Source organism: Corticium candelabrum, chromosome 1, assembly GCF_963422355.1.
Source record: "Corticium candelabrum chromosome 1, ooCorCand1.1, whole genome shotgun sequence".
Taxonomy (NCBI): domain Eukaryota; kingdom Metazoa; phylum Porifera; class Homoscleromorpha; order Homosclerophorida; family Plakinidae; genus Corticium; species Corticium candelabrum.
In genome coordinates this window covers 7,235,276-7,254,310 of record NC_085085.1, presented here as the reverse complement: position 1 = coordinate 7,254,310, position 19,035 = coordinate 7,235,276, and the positions used below count along the sequence as shown (strand labels likewise).

The following is a 19,035-nucleotide window of genomic DNA, read 5'->3' as shown; positions in this document are numbered from 1 at the left end:
ACAAACAAACTCTCAACTACTTACTTCCCCAAACCATTTGAGGTCATCAGAAGACGAGGATCAGAAGTAATGCTCAAGCAAGAAAGCAAGATTTTTCGCCGACATGTGGCACATACAAAATGATTGGAGGAGGCCAACGAAAGAACAAGGTAAAGGGGGATCCTGAAGGATACAAAGAACAGGAGTCCAGTGCAAGAAGGATGTCAGGCAGGGCCAAGACTAAACCAATGTACCTGAAGGACTACAAAACATAGACAAAACGTAGCATCTTTGCCGTTTTAATTGGGAAAAAAGAGGATGTAGTATCTGGTAGTATTATAGACAGTTGATTAGACAGGGAGTACGGGATATTAGTACATCCGGGGTTACAGGAGAGATAGCACAACGTGTAGTGTAACGTTGTAATGTAAGGAATACTCTACACATCCCGTAGTCCACACACCAACCGGTCCCTCAAATGCTCATCTGACTTCTCCCCAAATTCACAGAATTCTGCTAGTTCCCGCAACTTAGCCACAAACGTGGCCATGTCCTCCTCAGGGAGCTGCATGCGAGTATTGAATTTGTATCTCTGTACCGTTACCGTTGGTCTGGGGTTGAAATGTGTTTGTAGGGTTCACATGGGGCGTCGGCTTCTTGGACTCACCAAATTGCACAGAAGGTGGTAGGTTTGTTTACCACATGAATGCAATAAAATGGCGCGCTTCCAGTTTTGATCCTAAGACTGAATGCCGTTCGCCACGAAGAATTGCTCTAACCTTTCTTGATAGACTCCCCACTCTTCTGTGGCGGCGTCAAACAACTCAAACTTGCTGACTGGAAACTGAACGCCCGGCCACGTTGGAAGACTTGCAACCGCTGGCGGCCCGTGTCCCAGTGGTAATTGCGCTGGGTCGCTTCCAGATGACGCTGTCGTATCCTGCTGTTGCCCCGATCTGTCGATCCTCGTCGCCAATGTGATATACTCCTACCTATACGTTGCGCGCCCAGTCTACGTACAACATTACAGTACCCCGGATTTACCTTGGAGTCCAGACTACTACAGACGGCTCGCCCCACCTTCTAGTGCACTAGGGAAGCTAGAGTTGGCAAGATTGTAGAAAAGAGATCATTATATTGCGTCACACCTCTACGAAACTAGACTACAAAGAATGTTTGCTGCAATCGAACGTTCTCCGAATTCGACTCTGCACATGAACGTGCTCACCAAAGACAAAATCAAAACAACTAGCTCCTGAACGGAAGTCGTGAGCTAGTAGCAAAAACGAATTGTGTGTGTGTGTGTGTGTGTGTGTGTGTGTGTGTGTGTGTGTGTGTGTGTGTGTGTCGCTGCGTGTGCGTGCGTGTTAGTTTTCGATCGATCCCACGCACTCACCAAACCATGAACGTTACCTTGTGATCTATACGCACGCACACAGAACAGGCTACGTCATTACAGGCACACAGACAATAAATAAACACCTCGATCTGAAAAACGCTAGTAGATCTAGACATGTATAATTACAACGTCGGCGTTCCGCTGTTCTAGAACGGGGTATAACTACGCGGCACCCATCCGATTAAAATTCTCGCAACACCGACAGCAATACAACATGTACACTTGCAATTGCAACATTCGATATGTCATCCATCATTGCAACAACTAACGTTGGACCTCAGCGTTAGAGTTTAGGCTACGCAAGACTAAAAGTGCAAAGTGTGACTAGTCACCGCCAGAGAGTAATTAGCTGGCATGCAAGCTAGTTTTACTCCTCCTATCCACTTGTTGGCAAGTGTACTCAGACACAGCATGCATTGACCTCCACATAGACTGCCTCAAAACCTACCGATAACCCCATGATAGCAACTGGTAGTTCCTACTCCACAAACGGCAATGACCAACGTGCTAAACCTACCATTGCGCGCTATAGTTGCAATAATTATGTCTCTATTCAAATCCAAAATTTAATGTCTTCATTTATTTAATTATATATATATACAAATACAGTCTGTTTTGTAAATAGCAAATACATTGCTGACAGTGCCTTTCAAGACAGCGTGTAAGAATTGTTGACGTAGGACTCGCACAACTTGTGATCTCTCACATCACCCCATCCACCATAGCTCTGGGGATTAGTCAATCGCCCTGTAAATGTCACCACAGAGCTACCAATCAAAACAACACTTCCGGGAAACAAATATAATTCATTGTTCTTTAGTGTCCGACTGTGCAATGACACAGTAGATGCAGCATTACATTGAAAGGATGATGTAACAGCACCCAATTTCTGCTTGTGATGAACTCCACTACACAAACAATAAAAAACAATAAAGACTGAACTCAAAGCAAGTGTGCATAAACATTGAGTCAGTGAAGTAATAGCTGTAACAGTAATTTCATGCACACATCACAACAAAGCTTCTAGAAAGAAAATCTATTACAAACCATTGGCCAATGTGGAAGACACGTGAAGCTCTGACAACCAAAATTCCAATTGGTTTGTTCAAGCACCTTTTCCCTAAACTTTGAAGAGTCCAGTCCCAGTTATAGTCATCAAAGTTGCAGAACATCTACCACAAACAGAAATAAATCTACATCAAAACACCCTTAAAATTCATACTGTATTGCATTTTCTAATTTCATTCCAGCCCTGTCTGTTCATGGCGAACCCCATGTTAAACTTTCCAGACTCCCAGGCAACAGCTTTAACCTGAGATACACAATATATACAGGTGTGTGTGTGTGTGTGTGTGTGTGTGTGTGTGTGTGTGTGTGTGTGTGTGTGTGTGTGTGTGTGTTTGTGTGTGTGTGTGTGTGTGTGTGTGTGTGTGTGTGTGTGTGTGTGTGTGTGTGTGTGCTCCGCACGCACAAGCAAGCTTACTGCATTTCCAATGCCTTGATAAGAGGTTATCTTATCATAGTTACCCATTCCTATGAACTGACAGTTCGGACAGATCCTAAAAAATAACGACCAGTCCAAACAGCCACATGTATTAATACAATGTGTGACAAGCAGCAGTCTCTACCTTGGCTTTGCATCAGCAATTAGCTTTGCCACATGAAGGAAGTCAGGAGCCAGGAAATGATCTTCTTCTAAGAACATCACATACCCATTGAACCTTTGAGTAAGGCGCATATGATCAAATATATGATTGACCTAAGAAAGATAATACCTTGTACAAATACAACAGGAATAATTAAAAGTTATCTTTGACCTATAGCCAAACTACAATCCACAGCACACAGCCAGAAAGAAACTAGATATCAAACCATCAGCTTGGTCTGCTAAACTGTGCTAGTCAAACTATTAAAAGTCATCAATTGTCTTTAATCTTCATTAAGTAATAATTTCTGTCATCAAAGTTATTCCACCAGTGTTAACTTGATAACCTTTAACTGACTTCTACAGGGCTCAGAGTTCAAAGGTATCTGCTTCTAGAATGGTTTGGTGATCATTTAATGCACTACATCATATCATAAGATTGTCAGACTTCATCCGTTTGTTTGCCTGTTCGTAGGACTGTTTGTCCATCTGTCCATCAGTCGACCCAGTGTACTACCCACTTCCTTGCTTGATATCCCTGGTGCTAAATTGCTTCACATATCACTAGTGGTACAGTGTAGTAAGACTCAGTCCTTGTTCAATTAGAAGTAAAGATGTTTCTTTATTAATTGTTGAGAGAAGTGAGCCTCTGTCTTTGTCATGTCAACTGAAGGTCATGACACACACACACACACACACACACACACACACACACACACACACACACACACACACACACACACACACACACACACACACACACACACACACACACACACACACACACACACACACACACACACACACACACACACACACACACACACACACACACACACACACACACACACACACACACACACACACACACACACACACACACACACACACACACACACACACACACACACACACACACACACACACACACACACACACACACACACACACACACACACACACACACACACACACACACACACACACACACACACACACACACACACACACACACACACACACACACACACACACACACACACACACACACACACACACACACACACACACACACACACACACACACACACACACACACACACACACACACACACACACACACACACACACACACACACACACACACACACACACACACACACACACACACACACACACACACACACACACACACACACACACACACACACACACACACACACACACACACACACACACACACACACACACACACACACACACACACACACACACACACACACACACACACACACACACACACACACACACACACACACACACACACACACACACACACACACACCACACACACACACACACACACACACACACACACACACACACACACACACACACACACACACACACACACACACACACACACACACGTTAATTTTATATATTCTCAAGCTACATCTGATAAGTCTTGCGCATCCAAAGACAATCTCTGCAGAATCATGCAGACATGTGTACCCACAATCTGACTGAGAGTCGCTCATGGAGGTTAGCTACAGCTCTACTCAAAATCAGTCCTCCGCTAAAAGTTGTTTTTCTAACTATTTCTTTCAAATATTCTAACTCTTCGAAGACCAGCAGCCAAAGCATTCCACAACCAATAAGAAGAACATCCCGCCAATGTTGTCAACTGAAATTTCATATTATAGTTGTTCTTTGTTCATTCTCCCGCTTCTGCTGCAACGCCTGCACGCCCAGCCGCCTCATTATATACATCATTACACTTGCATTAGCAACTCTCAATTAAGTTACAGTATGGCAGTACAGAGCCAAGTTATGTCTTAGCTAGACTTAATTTGGACACTTCTTCTGACAGTTTCTGGGGCTTTTTTTAAGTTCCATGTATAAGTAACGCTTATGTATTCAATATTACTTGTGTCAGCTATCATCATGTAGATTTACAGCCAACCGAAGACACAAATCTAAGTCCCCGTACAAGTGCGCATGACAGAAATTGTTGTATGCAACATCACTCACCTAAAACAATGTTACACACAAACATTTACTAGTATTAGCATTAGTTGTGTTAATCACAAGTACACTGTGGTCTCCCATATCAAGACTATTTTTGGCAGCAAAGATAGATAAATACTACAAAACAAAAAACAGAAAAACCTTCTGTAAAACAAGCCTCTGTTCCCTTCTCTACATATGCATGACTAATGCTAGAAGAATGGAAAACCAGGATTGCAAGAGTTAACACCTATAACAAGAGTCTAAAGACTGTGACAAGACAAAACCAGCCTCAAAAATGACGTCCACTTTGTTCTATTTAATTAAACAAATTAACTATGCATTATTATGCCAACGTCTTTGCTTGCAAAAACAAACTTCTACTATGGTTTCAAAACAAAAATCTAGTGTCTAATGCCCAGTTTACATGAGGACGGCTATCAAGCCAAGCCAAGCCGCGCCAGCCCAGCATTCCAGCCCATTTTACACAACACACTGTAGAAGTGAGCCAATGCATTTAATAGGCGTGTCATTAAAATGTGTTAGTTACTGAGATTGTCATAGCTCGCATTACGTTTGCAATAGACAGAAGCCAAGATGCTTGCGTTTTCCTCTCTATGGCTTTACATCGACAAATGTTAAGACATATACGAGACGTCGTACTATTCCTATGAGACATAGGTCTATCGACTGGGGACTGTTGCAGCAATTAAGTTCAAGAGATTCGTTTCTTGCTGCCGTTGCTTGGGCACTTGCTCTTTTCAATTTTACTTCTCCGGAAAAGATACACAGAGTCTCAGTCTCGCTCTGTGTCATTTTGTACCAAATGAGCTTGCCCGGCTCATATTGCAGCACACTATGCATTTACACAACGTACCTGACTCGAGTCAGCCCGGGCTGGCACGGCTAGAAACAGCAAGCTGAACTGGCACAGCTTGGCACGGCTCAGCCCATATTTACACATACCATAGAAACCGAGTGCTTATGTAAACAGGGTACAAATGTAACAGACAGTATTAGAGACTCTATCCTTAATTAAGTAAGTATTTGAAGCCTGTGAATTTCTAGATTTTGTACTTTCTAACAACATTGGACCACACCCAATCATGTGACATGCCCAACCTGTAGATCTGAATAATTGCCATCAGTTATTTAATTAAGACTCTGACTAGTACTACAAGAGATTTGGTTTATGTTTTTGATTTATAGGATTATTTAAACAACAGCATAATCAATGTCACAACATACTGTGTGTTATAGTAATAGGTTTCAAAGATATAGTCATATGTCTAGATTTGATTTGAATAATAAAACATGCTAGATCAAATTCTCTAACCAAATTAAAGCAGTCTAACCAAAGTAATTAGAGCAGCGACTATGTTTATTAGCTACTCTATTGTTAACCATCTATTTTAACATTCTTTCATTGTATTTGTTCGCATCACAAATGCAGAGATAATTCACAGAACAATGTACAGCAAAGACAAAAAGCTGACAAGTACGGATATGCTGATATCAGAACTGAAAGAGTAATTACCACACTAACGCCCACTGCAGCTAAATACATGACAATAACATTGCCCATGTTCAGATCCAAAACACTGTCATAGCAAAATAATTTAATTGGTTCTCTACTGTTCTTCCATTGCTGTGCCGTACATTATCTAAGGAACGCTCTAAACTAAAAATTATTGTGCCCATCTAAAAATGGGGTGAGACAACTGATCAAGATCAAAATCTTGCTAGAAAGCACAAAATCCAATAATTATGACAAACAATTCTTAATTAACATTCAAACACTACCATATATTTCATAGGTAGAGAGTCATGTGAGACAAAATAACTAGTGCCTAAATCTAGATGATATGATACCACTATCGCAAAACTACAGGAAGATCTAGCAGGAAAGGACACACTTTGTGTATGAGTAGACCCCTTATAACCTTACATACATATGTTCTCAGTTGGTTGCAAGACATCACAACAAGCAGGTAATTAACACTGTTCAATCACCTTCCACCACCAATGATGCTTTGTCATTGTAAATTTAGCTTCTCTGTAGTGTCCAAATTGATCCGGATAATCTGCATTCTTACAACCAGATTTCTTTGCTCTACATAATCAAACCAATATTTACACATCAACTACAAAACAACTCACAAGTAGTACAGCTCTCTTGAGATCTCTCTTGGGCAGTCGTTAGGGTCTTGACCTGGAAACTTGTCTGAGTATATTTGCAAATTGTAAGGATAAAAGATTTGAATAACCTAAACAGTGTGACACTTGAATATTACCTTTTATAACTTCTCATGCAGGCAGGCAGGCAGGCTTGCAGGGAGGCTTGCAGGGAGGCAGGCAAGAACACACGCACACACACACACACACACACACACACGTAAACACACACACGTAAACACACACACGTAAACACACACACACGTAAACACACACACGTAAACACACACACATGTAAACACACACACACACACACACACACACACACACACACACACACACACACACACACACACACACACACACACACACACACACACACACACACACACACACACACACACACACACTTCAATTAAGGAGGGGCAAAACGACACATAAGAGTCATCACCGTGGCTTAGTGGTTAGCGACAATGGCTGCCACTCCATGGTTTGGGAGTTCAAACCCCAGTGATGACAGTAAATTATGAAACTTGTTTGTCTTCTTTCTCATGTTTCTTTGTCCATGAGACTATGACTCGTTTCAGTCGTTGGGGAGTTTCTGTGGTCTGGCGAATGGTCTGTTAACAATGACGTTCAGCGTTTTCCTGGTGGGCATTGATATCCACTAGGCATGTTGTCCCAAGTTTGCGGTCACCGTAATGTCTGCAATCTACACCGAACTGGCTAGTCATTGATCGCTGTGTGGACTACACAGAAACATGTACCCTGCTGGGCTCACCTGCCGGGTTGGTGGGCGCCCAGATGAGGGTAAAGACCCCACTTGCCAATCATGGAGGGGCATAACGACATATAAATGTACTATTCCTACACATAATGGTACGTCCAGTTATTTCTATGCATGCATCAATATTAACTTCAAACTTTAAAACTGCTATTCTAGTACAGGATTTGATCACACTTCCAAATTTCTCCAAAACAATATAGCTATAGATAGATTCTGCATGTCTTTGTCTACCGCTTTTACAGTCTAAATTGTGTATCTAAATACATATTGTATCAATTTACATGCAATATCTACAGTATCTGCTGTAGTCGGTAACTCACGTTAGCGATAAAGTCCCTTTGTACCACGTGCATTATGCTTCGCATTTGTGCATACTACCGCAGCATGATCGGTAGCCTCGAACTTCCAGACCAGAGAGCGCGCAAACTCTAGTCTGAACCAGAACAGTACTAAATAATTTTGGAAATAGCCTTCAAAGCCAATCAGCGTCTTAGATCCAGAATGTTGGCTCTAAATTCTGATTGGTTTAGCAGTAATTGGTTATGCTAAGTGTACGCTAGAGTCGTGAATAGAGACTCTGGTACATGCATGTGTCTTAGTTCTTCAGTTCTTCAATCTTTTCAAGCTTGCAGTGAGAGGACATGCACAGCAGCGTCGCTAGATTATCGCCTTTGACAACTGGTCAATCGGTAGTTTCGCTAGTCAAGTGGTTAGACTAGCTAGCATTCTGCCGCAGAATCCAAAAGTTGTGGTTTCATGCCGTCCACCAAGATATTGCTGCAAACACGGCAGACGTCTCTTCTTTGTTCGTGAGATCCCGTGGCATTTATGTTTATGTAATGAAAAGTGCAATACCTTTCCATCTCATTATTAAACTAGGTAAAACGACCCTACGCTGTTAGACTATTAGCATCGCTCTTTGATAAGTACTCCGAAATCATTTTAGTATCGTTTGGTCCAGACTAGAGTTCGCGCGCTCCACACGGTCTCTGGTCTGGAAGTTCGAGGCTACATGATTGGATGCTCATAGATTTCCAAGTACCATAACTTGAAACACAACGTTTGACATTCTGTTGTTTTTGATCAAATTGACGTGTTGCTGGCTAAATTTAAACAGCGCTTAGTGATCGGCTGCCCAGCCATTGTCTTTCATAGCCACTGGCAACACAAAGAACAATGCGTTGTGATTGGTCGCTCGCTTGCATACCATATATTTCCTGAAGCGTGACACCCATATACAGTATGGTCATTTTTAGCATAGATAGCCAGTTAGCCACAAAGATTTGCTGGAAACTGAACACAGTTTGTGTACCGCTACTTGCAAGTCACATGACTTCTACGAAGACCCATTCCTATGACTCATACTTCAATAAGTCACTCTACTATCTTCCTATCTCGTAAACATATGCACCATTACTTCTGTGTCATACTAATCTTCTATTACCACTTCATTAGAGCGTGTTCACACAGGGCCTAATCATAATTAGTGTAATGCCATTCTAACGCGTAGCATTACAACCCCACTAGTGGCGTTAGTGGTGGCACGTGACTTTTGACACTTGCGGTAGTATACAAGGAGAGCATGCCGCCAATGTTTCTGAAGTGGTGTTGTATGTTTAAACCTACAAATGCAGCAACAACATGATGACGTACACAAAAGCACATGCAGATGTGTACTACACTGTACATGTCTGCGATAACTTCCTGCCGTCCATGAATGAGCAGCCAGAGAAAGCAAACAAAATTTTTCCCTCTTCAAAACCTAATGCAATGGATTCACCAAGACAATTCACACAAATTCTTGCCAGATGATGGATAAAACTGTCGAGGCTAATTACACTCAAGTGCCCATGTGACTTACTAATCATAGTTAGTGGTGTGAACGCCGTTGCGCTAATGTTGGCCTAATCATAGTTAGCCTAATCATAGTTAGTCCAGATGTCGGTGTGAACACAATCTTAGTTCATAAACGTTACTTCTGTATATCCCACTACTCATCATCTTGCACCACTTTGTTATTTTCATATCGTACCTCGTCCTCTGCTATGGTCACTTTCTCTTCCACATGATCTTGTCAGGCAATCGCTAAAGTTTGTCTTGACTGACAGATACAGCTCCTTCTACTGTGCGACAGCTGTCAACACGTAAACATCCTGTGGCTTACAGCTTCTATTTGTTCTAGGGTACCTTCTGTTTGTTCAGCATGTTGAATAATGTCGCCTCTATTTAAGGGCGTCTTCTATTCGAGGAAATAAGGCACATAAAGATTAACAACTAGGACTTTAAAGGAACACTCAGGAGAACTGCCGCAGCTTTAATGCGCAGCCGAAATAACGAGGTGTAGTTATCGAGGGAGTTCGCAGAAAGTGTTCCTGCCTACGGATGAGTGCATTGTCAACTGTTAGAACACAATCGACAACAGTGTCCATTGCCTTTAATGCCAAAGAATCTCACAAACGCCTATTCTCTCGAATGCCGGACAGAAATAAATCGCAGGAAAGATCAGTCTCTAGGCAGTCTGAAAGTAGCATGATGGTTTCCACTGTGCTTGGAGCGAAAGAAACAACAGAGTGACTATTTCTGGGAACGTGATTGTGTCAGTAAGGCTCAAGTGATCTGATGGCACGAAAAAACCTTCACTTGGCAGATAAAATTCTAAAACGGCCCCACCAGTATTCAAGTTACGAAACGTTCTTATAGCACATCTGTCGGATTCGTTCTAAGATAGTGTCCAGATACCCAACTTGATAAGTATGGACTCCCATTAGCAATAGAACCAGCAGCCTATCGCATATCTCCAGAATGCTCCTTTAAAAAGCAAAAACAAACCACCCCTTGTACAACATTGCAACCACTTGAGAAATTCATAATCATGGATTAAATACTTTTATATCACAAAGTAAAGATAAGAAGCTCTATGTTAGAGAAAGGTTAGAAACAATTATTGATATCCACAACATTGTTTCAGTCATGAAGTTGCCCCAAGTTACCTTACCTCTACCATAAATCCAAATAAAATAATAAATTCAAAAGTTTTCTGAAAAATTAGCCCCACAACAAGTTGGGCCAAGACACATCACTGGTAAATATTTCATAAATATCGTTCCATGGCCCTTAATAAAGTCATGCTGCTAACAAACAAAGAAACACACCAAAACATAACCTCAAAGTGGAAGTACTAAAAGTAATAACAAACGCCTACATGTAATTTACAACTATTAATTAAAAGAGCTTGATTTAATTTAATACTCAAAAACATGCTACTCACTTTGCAGACATCAATTGACGCCACAAGTCGATCCATCTCAGGTGAATAGTAGTCATGACTGACAACCACAACACTCCGTTCAATGTTCCTTACAGTTCGAAGAGACGCAATAAAGTGTTCAAAGTACTCTTTCCTATCATGCACCTGTACTGCCAATAAGAACGCATCCTCATCCAAAGGACTAGGAAATTTCTCAAAATTCATCATCTTTTCTTCAATATTTAGTTTAAACACGTGATCTTTCAGAAAATGAAGTTTCACTTCATCCCCATTGCCAACATAGTTGTTTTCTTTGGAAGTTACGACAGCGGTATCACTTCCCTGGTGGCTGTTCACCTTACCAGGTTTCGCAGAAACAACTTTAGTTTCTTGCCTTCCAGTCTGTTCGGTCTCGACTGCAGTAGCAGTTTTCGGAATGCTGGTCTGTACACGTTCAGCATGTTGTTCAGGTTCAACGAGACGTTCAACCAACTGACTACGAGTTTCAGTCTTGACATCAATGGCATGTTTAGCTGTTTCTTCGGATTGATGAACAGATGGCAGTCTGTGCAATTTTCCCTTCCTAGTAAACTCCAGTCTGTCTTCATGCGCTACCGAGCGAAATAGAGCCAAAGTACACAACAGTGTCAAACATACCATCAGCAGACCGACTACAGCGCGCGTTCTCCATCTTATTGTATTCATTGCGTTTTTCTACAACCATTAGCACTAATGAAGAAAGCAAAAACGGCGAAAAATTGCTCAAAGGTTACCCAAGTCCCGGATAATTGTCGTAACAAAGTCCATGCGTACGTGGAAAATCCCGGATATGCGGGGATATGACTGGTTTATCACTGGCACTTGGGATAGGACTGTTTGTACAGTCTTCTCAACTAACCCATTCCCCTTGCAGGTATCGAAGAGACGGATGGTCACGTGACTAAACGTGTAGGTAACTGCAAATTGTAGACTAACTTGCAAATTGAGCAAATTCTTCACTAACGAATTGTGGTCCATTGTCACTCACCATGCACATACGGTATATGGTATACCATGGCAAGCAAATAATACTTTCTGTTTTCTAGCTGATACAACTCCACTGGATTGAATATTGGGAACCTTACGAACTTCAGGAAACCTGAAATAATAATCCACCAAATCCAAACAGACATTTTCTTGAAGCTCGAAAAGATCAACAGCCACTTTCTCCCATGGACGTTCAGGCAGCTCAGTTGATTGCAAGGGTTCTTTCTTTTGCTGACTTTGAAATTTGGCACATGTATCACAATTCACAATCATGTGCTCTAAATGGTTGTTATGCCAGCCCACCACATGACTTCTCTTGCTCTAAAGTTAGTCTTTATTATGCCAAAATGACCTTGATGAGCTCTTTTCATCAATTCTGCTCTCATCGACATGAAAGACCACCTTTTTTCCACATAAAATCAAACCATCAACTTTATAAATAAGTGTCTACTGTACGTCCCAAAATGGCTTCACTTTGTATGCTACCAGACAAGATGTACAGGTATGGCGCGTCTGGATGTGCGTGAACTCCGGAAGCAGCGTTTGTTGTCATGACATTGCCATGGGATGTGCGAGGATGTGGGTTGCACACGGCTGTGGGTTGCTCATACGGGATTTGACACCAGACGTTAGACCACCGGACGAAACGTCCAGGCGAAATCACGAATGGCCGGACAAATGCTTCCTTTGGTCGGTAGATTTCAGAAGTCCGGCCGTTATTTTGCACATTGTAAATAAATAATACATATTGATGCGCGCCTCAAGTAAGTGTTTATTTGTTACTCTTAATATGATTGTAGTTTTATAGATTTGCTTGCTGTCTATGTCTAGACAGAGATTGACCAAACTGACATCCATTGAGCTGTTGTGTTACAGCCCATTGAATTGTTTAGTGAATCTCGATTGCCTCAACCACCAGCTCGAGCTCTTGTTGGTCCTGTTCCTGATGATACCCTTGTTCTTCCGATGATGCCCCTAGCTGTTCTTTCTAATGCATGGCACCTCTGTTCTTTCTAATGCATGGTACCTCTGTTCTTTCTGACGCTTCTTCTTTTGCCGATGATCTTGTTTCTTAGTTGGAGGCCAAACTATCATCCAGTGGTGTACTGCCAAACTGGTAGTTTAAATCATTGATGTTTAGTGTATAAGACAAAGACATTTTCATTTTTTGAGAATGCAAGGTGTCACTTTGCTGCAACAGGAACTGCATGTTTCTACAGCTACCATCACCGAAGCCAAGTGAACAGCACTCCAAGTCGATGAAGTCTCACTTTAGATAATGTTATCAGCGTCTGTTTGTGTGTGGGAACTTGCCACACTTGTCAACACTAGATAAAAACAATAAAAAAAGAAAACCAAAATTTTTTATAAGTTGCTGGTTGCTACAGACATAACTCAATCTAACTCAGAGGGTACTCTGGTTTAACAACTTACAACGCACCTCAAAACTACCGGTAGTAGTTTTTCAATCCCCGTATGTCGTAGTTTGTTCATACACATTACACATATTACTACATTCCTCTCCAAGCCAAAAGCGAAAAAGAAATCTATAAGTCTAGTCTTAAATCTATAAGTAAAGAGCATCAATGCCCCACATGTGGCCGAGCGTCTATGGGAGAGATTTTCTCAAATGGGCATTCTGTTGGAGATCTTAACAGAGAAGGGAACCAAGTTCATGTCGAGTATGCTGCCTGCAGGAACTCTACCGGATGCTTGGAATGAAGTCGATCATAGCCAGTCCCTATCGTCCTCAGACAGACAGTTAGGTCGAGCGCGTTAACGGAACCCTCAAAGCAAGGCTACGACAGTCTAAGGACGGCGATCGAGCCAACTGGGATCAGTTGCTGCTTTCCTACTGTTTGCATATCGAGGTGGCAAAGGAGTTCACAGGATTTTCTCCGTTCGAACTTCTATTTGGAAGGAAGGTGAGAGGGCCTTTAGATGTCATGCAAGAACAATAGGAGACCAAAAGAACAGCAAATGAGGAGTGATCTCGTATGTATGGAACATGAGAGAGAGGATGGCCTCACTGAGAAAAATAGCGCAGGAAAGCTTGACTGTAGCTCAAGCAAAGCAGAAGTCTTGGTATGACCAGAAATCAAGGACTCTATCATTTGAGTAAGGTGAGCAAGTACTAGTACTGATTCCGTCGACGACTTCAAAGCTACAAGTTGAGTGGCAGGGACCCTTTGTAGTGAAGCGGAGGGTACGTATCATCAGTGGATTATGAAGTGAGTAGTAGAGTGAGAAGTTCTCAAATACCATTTTAAAAATACCTTTTTGTATTGCAGAGATCTAGAAAACACCCCTCTCTCTCGCTTGGGATTGCATGCAAACAATGATAGTCAAATATTTTGTGATCTTTAGTGGCTTCCCTCGTCGAGGACGCGCACCTTTCTAGGAGCCTAAGACGGAGGAAGTTCTGAGAGAAGAAAGTTGCGCCCTATTAGACAAATAGCTTCTACAGTATATAGGCACAGAATCGTGTTGTGTTCTCTATAGAGGAATGTATTATACAATTGTATTTCTCTAATGCGGCGCCCTATTAGAGATATACATATATAATATATGGCTATTTCGTTGAAAGTTCTTGCCGCTGCTCAAGCAGTGCGTTATCATAGTGCAACTCTCGCTGAATATCCTGTGTGTAATTAACAAATTCTAGGCGATTATAGGTTGGGTTGTCGAATGCATCCCAATGGGAGAGACGTCATTGTAGCTGGGCGTAGCCTTTCTCCTAATATTAATTAATCAAGTTATTACCATGGCTGCCACTTGTAGTCATATTGTTATGGTATATTTAGCTCTACAACTAGGCGCAAATCATATCCAAGAGGCTATGAATACGGTTTCCTATGGGGTCACACCCACATTGTGCAAATGTGCCGTGATTATGACAATGCCGATCTAGACGAAGCCATGAAGTGGGCTCCAGAAGGTGGTCACGAGGAAGTCGTCTGTTTATATAAAGAATTGGGAGCCTCCAAGTTCGACTCGGCTATGTCATAGGCCGCAAGTAGTGGTCACGAAACGTTATGCGACTGTTTCGCGATTGGGAGTCACCGATTTTGAGCAACCCATGGTCTGGGCAACAAACAATGTTTGTGAAAATGCGATGCGACTATGTCGGGAGTGGGGAGCCACCGACATCGACATGGCTATGGTATGGGCCGCGAGTGGTGGTTACGAATCCACAGTTCGCTTGTGTTACGATTGGGGTGCCCAAGAAATTGACTTGGCTATGACGTCTACTGCAGACGAAGGTCGTGAATCTGTCGTGCGACTATGTCGTTATTTGGGGCTACCGCAATCGAACAGGCTATGCTGTAAGCTGCAAGCAATGGTCACAAATCTATAGTGCGTTTGTGCTATGATTGGGGTCCTGAAGACCTCGATACTGTCATAGCGCACGCCGCCATACATGGACACCTTGGTATTGTGATTCTATGCCACAGATGGAGTGCAGCCAACATCGAATGGGCCGCGCTATGTGCCGAAGAAGGAGGGCACGAAGAAATCGTGCAAATGTGTTACATCTGGGCCCATATTGCCTCAGATTGATCGTGCAAATGTGAAATGTGGGCCAATTTTGGGGTGGACGCTTATGTCGTCACCGGTTCTCTGTATAAGAACAGACCTGCCAGCATCACTACCGCCCCTACATAGCGGATAATTCTTTATTTGTCTTGGATTTGGAGTTGGTGGCTTACACCAAGGCTCATCATATAGGTCCACGGTCTCCTCTTCGTCCATGGTCTCGGAAGGAGGTGTCAGAACACACAATGCCGAGTCGAGCACTTTGTGACCGATATGCCGTAGGTCGTATAGTTGTAAGAGACGGCTGAGCTCCTTGATTGGTGGGTTCAAGACATTCAAGGCCTTTTCGAGAGCCACCGAACTGAGGTGCCCCTCCTCGTGCAAACGCAACAGATGTTTGAGATCGGCCATATACAAAGTGTTACATAGAATTGGTGCGCCCTATTAGAGAAATGAATTCTGTATGATATTAACATGTTGTGCACTTGCAAAGCAGACGATTGGTACGGCATCGGCACTTGCCGCAAACCCCGAGAAGTTATTCGGTGTCCCGAATGTGGGACTGCCACTCACAACGACGAGCAATGTTGGTACTCCGCTCTCCACTCTCCTTCAAAGTTAAAATGGGTCAATCCCATTCCTAAAAAATATGCATGTAGTGGTACATTAAAAAGGTGTGCGGGTATGAACACGTATGCAAGAGCTGCGGTCTCATCCACCAAGAAGAACATCCGTAAGCCGGGCCGCACGCTCACTATATCCCAAAATCCAAATACAACATGAACTACTACATCAGGAAAAAACTGCAACGATTCGATCTCACCGAGAATCAGAAGAGATTGATCGTGATGAGAATTCGACAGGTAGAGAGAATATGGTATAGCCTCCACCAATGAAAACTCGTCAAATTGGATTTCATCCTAGCCAAGATATTTACACGCATGGGTATTCCAGAGCAAGCCCATGGTCTGAATGGTGTACCGGCGACGTTGCAGCGTATGATGAATCAGTTGTTGGTTGGGAAGGAGCAGTTTGCACTGGCGTACTTGGATGATTTGGTGATCTTTTGTAGAACATGGAAGGAACATCTTCAACATCTGCGAGCAGTATTGTTACTGCTGAGGGAGGCCAATCTGACATCCAAACCAGCTAAGTGTAGGCTTGGAATGAACGAGACCCCATACCTTGGCTTAGTCTCGCATAGCCAGACCATCTCCACCTACATCCTTCCGGCGAAAAATAGTCTGGGGATATGCCTAATCCATTCTTGTTCTTCGCTCCCCAAGAATCGTGGGGGTAAAGACCTCTTTATAGATAAGAGGAGGTCTAAGTAGGTGTTACTCAATCGCATTCCGCTCGTCTCGCGTGTACTAATTACTTGTTAGTTACAATTGTATTTAACAAAGACGGACGTCCTAGTCAAAGAGAAGATATTCGTTCGTCGATCTTGTCGACTTTGAATAGCGCGTTGAACACAGTAGCGCAATAACGAAGCAGAAAAGAGCGTGAATTTCGCGCCTCTGTGGTCGAATTCCCACAGTCATGTGCACGATCGAGGGGTGTTTTTAGTCCCTCGACACGTCAGGCAAGAACACAAAGGCGCTGTAGCGGTACTCTGCATTCAAACAACACACTAAAACAAGCAGCAACTGAATAAGAGTAGCGGACGGCGAAAGAACGTCATGACTAAACTAAAGCACGCCCCATGCTTACGTCAGACTCACAAGATCACAACAATAGATATAGAAATTAACGCCAAGTTTGACGTCAATCGGTGAAGAAGCATTTGGCCACAAAACGTACGTCTCTCCTGCAACAAGACAGTAGTTCAAGGTCTACAGGTCGAAGTAAGAATGTCTAATTAGCTTATGTTCACAGGCATGACCGTAATCAACACAAGCAATGAGCGGAATGCGATTGCGTGACACCTACTTATAGACCTCCTGCTATCTATAAAGAGGTCTTTATTCTTCATGATTCGTAGGGAGCACAGAACAAGAATTGTATAGGCGTTTCCCCAAACTATTTCTCGCCGGAAGGATGTAGACGGAGATGGTCTTGCTAAGCGAAACTAACCTTGCCTGTGTAGTGGGCCAAGATACTATGCAAACGCCCTGGAAAGGTCAGATGCATTCAGGAGATTGCTCACCCCAAGACCAAGGGAGATATCAGATCGTTTCTCGGCCTAGTGAGCTACCCATCGGCGATTCATTCCACACATTGCAGAGACTGCTACGGCGTTGTCTGATTGTACTAAGAATAGGGCATCTAATGAAGTTGTATGGACCAGGGAGAGAGTGTGACCAAGCCTTCACCAAGTTGAAGAATCAGCTAGCTTTCAGGGCAGGGTTATGAAGTCTCGACTTTCAAATGGAGTTAATCATGCAGACGGATGGCACCACATGAGGTCTAGGTGCAGTGTTGAGCCAAGTGGGACCGGATGGAGAGGAACATCCATTCGTTTTTAGTCCAAAGTTTCTGCCAAGAAAACAGAAATGCTGCAGTGGAGCTAGAGTGCGTAGCTATTGTGTGTGCAATGCAAGCCCTATACGTGTACCTGGAGGGTAGGAAATTCATTGTGGAGAATGACTATCAGCTACAGCAGATGGTAAACAAGAACAATAGGCTGACTAGATGGGCTCTGATTTTGCAGCAGTATGAGATGAATACCCGTTACCGACCGGAAATGGCAAACGGAAATGCTGATGCTCCTGAAAAGGCGTTTGTTGCTGACCCACTCGGTGCAGAAGAACACCGTGTTGCCGAGTAGGCGGGTTCACTAGATGTGTTTGGTGCTAACATTTCTTCGCATTCTTTTCTCCTGTTTCCATGGTTTGAGCCTTCTTTATGGCAGCTGCCAATGTCAAATCATCGCTCTCAGAGAGTAGAGCCTTCTGAATCTGGGAATGGTTTGCCCCGCAAACCAATGGATCTCGCAGCATCTCAGACAACGACTGCTGGTAGTTGAAATTTTTCCTGCCAACCCCGGTAACGCGGCTTCAAACTCGGCGATTAATTCGTTTGGTTGTCTGCTTTTGCTTTTGAATCGAACCGTTGCAATATTACCGACGGTTTAGGGCTCTGATGGTCGGACACCAACTTCACAATCTCGTCGCATGTTTTTAGTGTGTGCAGAGTCCGTCACAGCGTGAAGATTAGTTGGCTACGTCTTGGGTCCGCAGACACTTAGTACAATTGCCTTCTTCTTTGAGGATCGCTAATGCCGTTTG

General features: G+C 42.9%; 1 protein-coding gene and 1 long non-coding RNA gene across 2 annotated transcripts; one reads left to right on the top strand and one right to left on the bottom strand.

Moving 5' to 3' along the window:
• Positions 1 to 1,828: 1,828 nt before the first annotated feature.
• Positions 1,829 to 12,015, bottom strand: LOC134191306 (alpha-1,6-mannosyl-glycoprotein 2-beta-N-acetylglucosaminyltransferase-like). The gene is made up of 8 exons (XM_062659911.1): positions 11,264 to 12,015; positions 7,203 to 7,300; positions 7,047 to 7,146; positions 3,007 to 3,137; positions 2,862 to 2,937; positions 2,601 to 2,690; positions 2,426 to 2,550; positions 1,829 to 2,286 (listed from the first exon to the last, which is right to left on the bottom strand). The coding sequence occupies exons 1-8, from the start codon at positions 11,945 to 11,947 to the stop codon at positions 2,028 to 2,030; spliced, it is 1,563 nt and encodes a 520-aa protein (XP_062515895.1). The 5' UTR covers positions 11,948 to 12,015; the 3' UTR covers positions 1,829 to 2,027.
• Positions 12,016 to 13,623: 1,608 nt separating this feature from the next.
• LOC134194439 (uncharacterized) lies at positions 13,624 to 14,854 on the top strand. The gene is made up of 2 exons (XR_009972208.1): positions 13,624 to 14,499; positions 14,560 to 14,854. It is a non-coding gene; the product is annotated as an uncharacterized LOC134194439 (long non-coding RNA).
• The last annotated feature ends 4,181 nt before the right edge of the window (positions 14,855 to 19,035 follow it).

Excerpts from the sequence above, each read along its gene's own strand:
- LOC134191306 (XM_062659911.1), bottom strand. The coding sequence starts at position 11,947 with ATGAATACAATAAGATGGAGAACGCGCGCTGTAGTCGGTCTGCTGATG. Across the intron at positions 7,301-11,263 it reads CGTCAATTGATGTCTGCAAA|GTTATTCAAATCTTTTATCC; the intron begins GTGAGTAGCATG and ends CACACTGTTTAG. Across the intron at positions 2,551-2,600 it reads AAATTAGAAAATGCAATACA|ATGTTCTGCAACTTTGATGA; the intron begins GTATGAATTTTA and ends TGTTTGTGGTAG.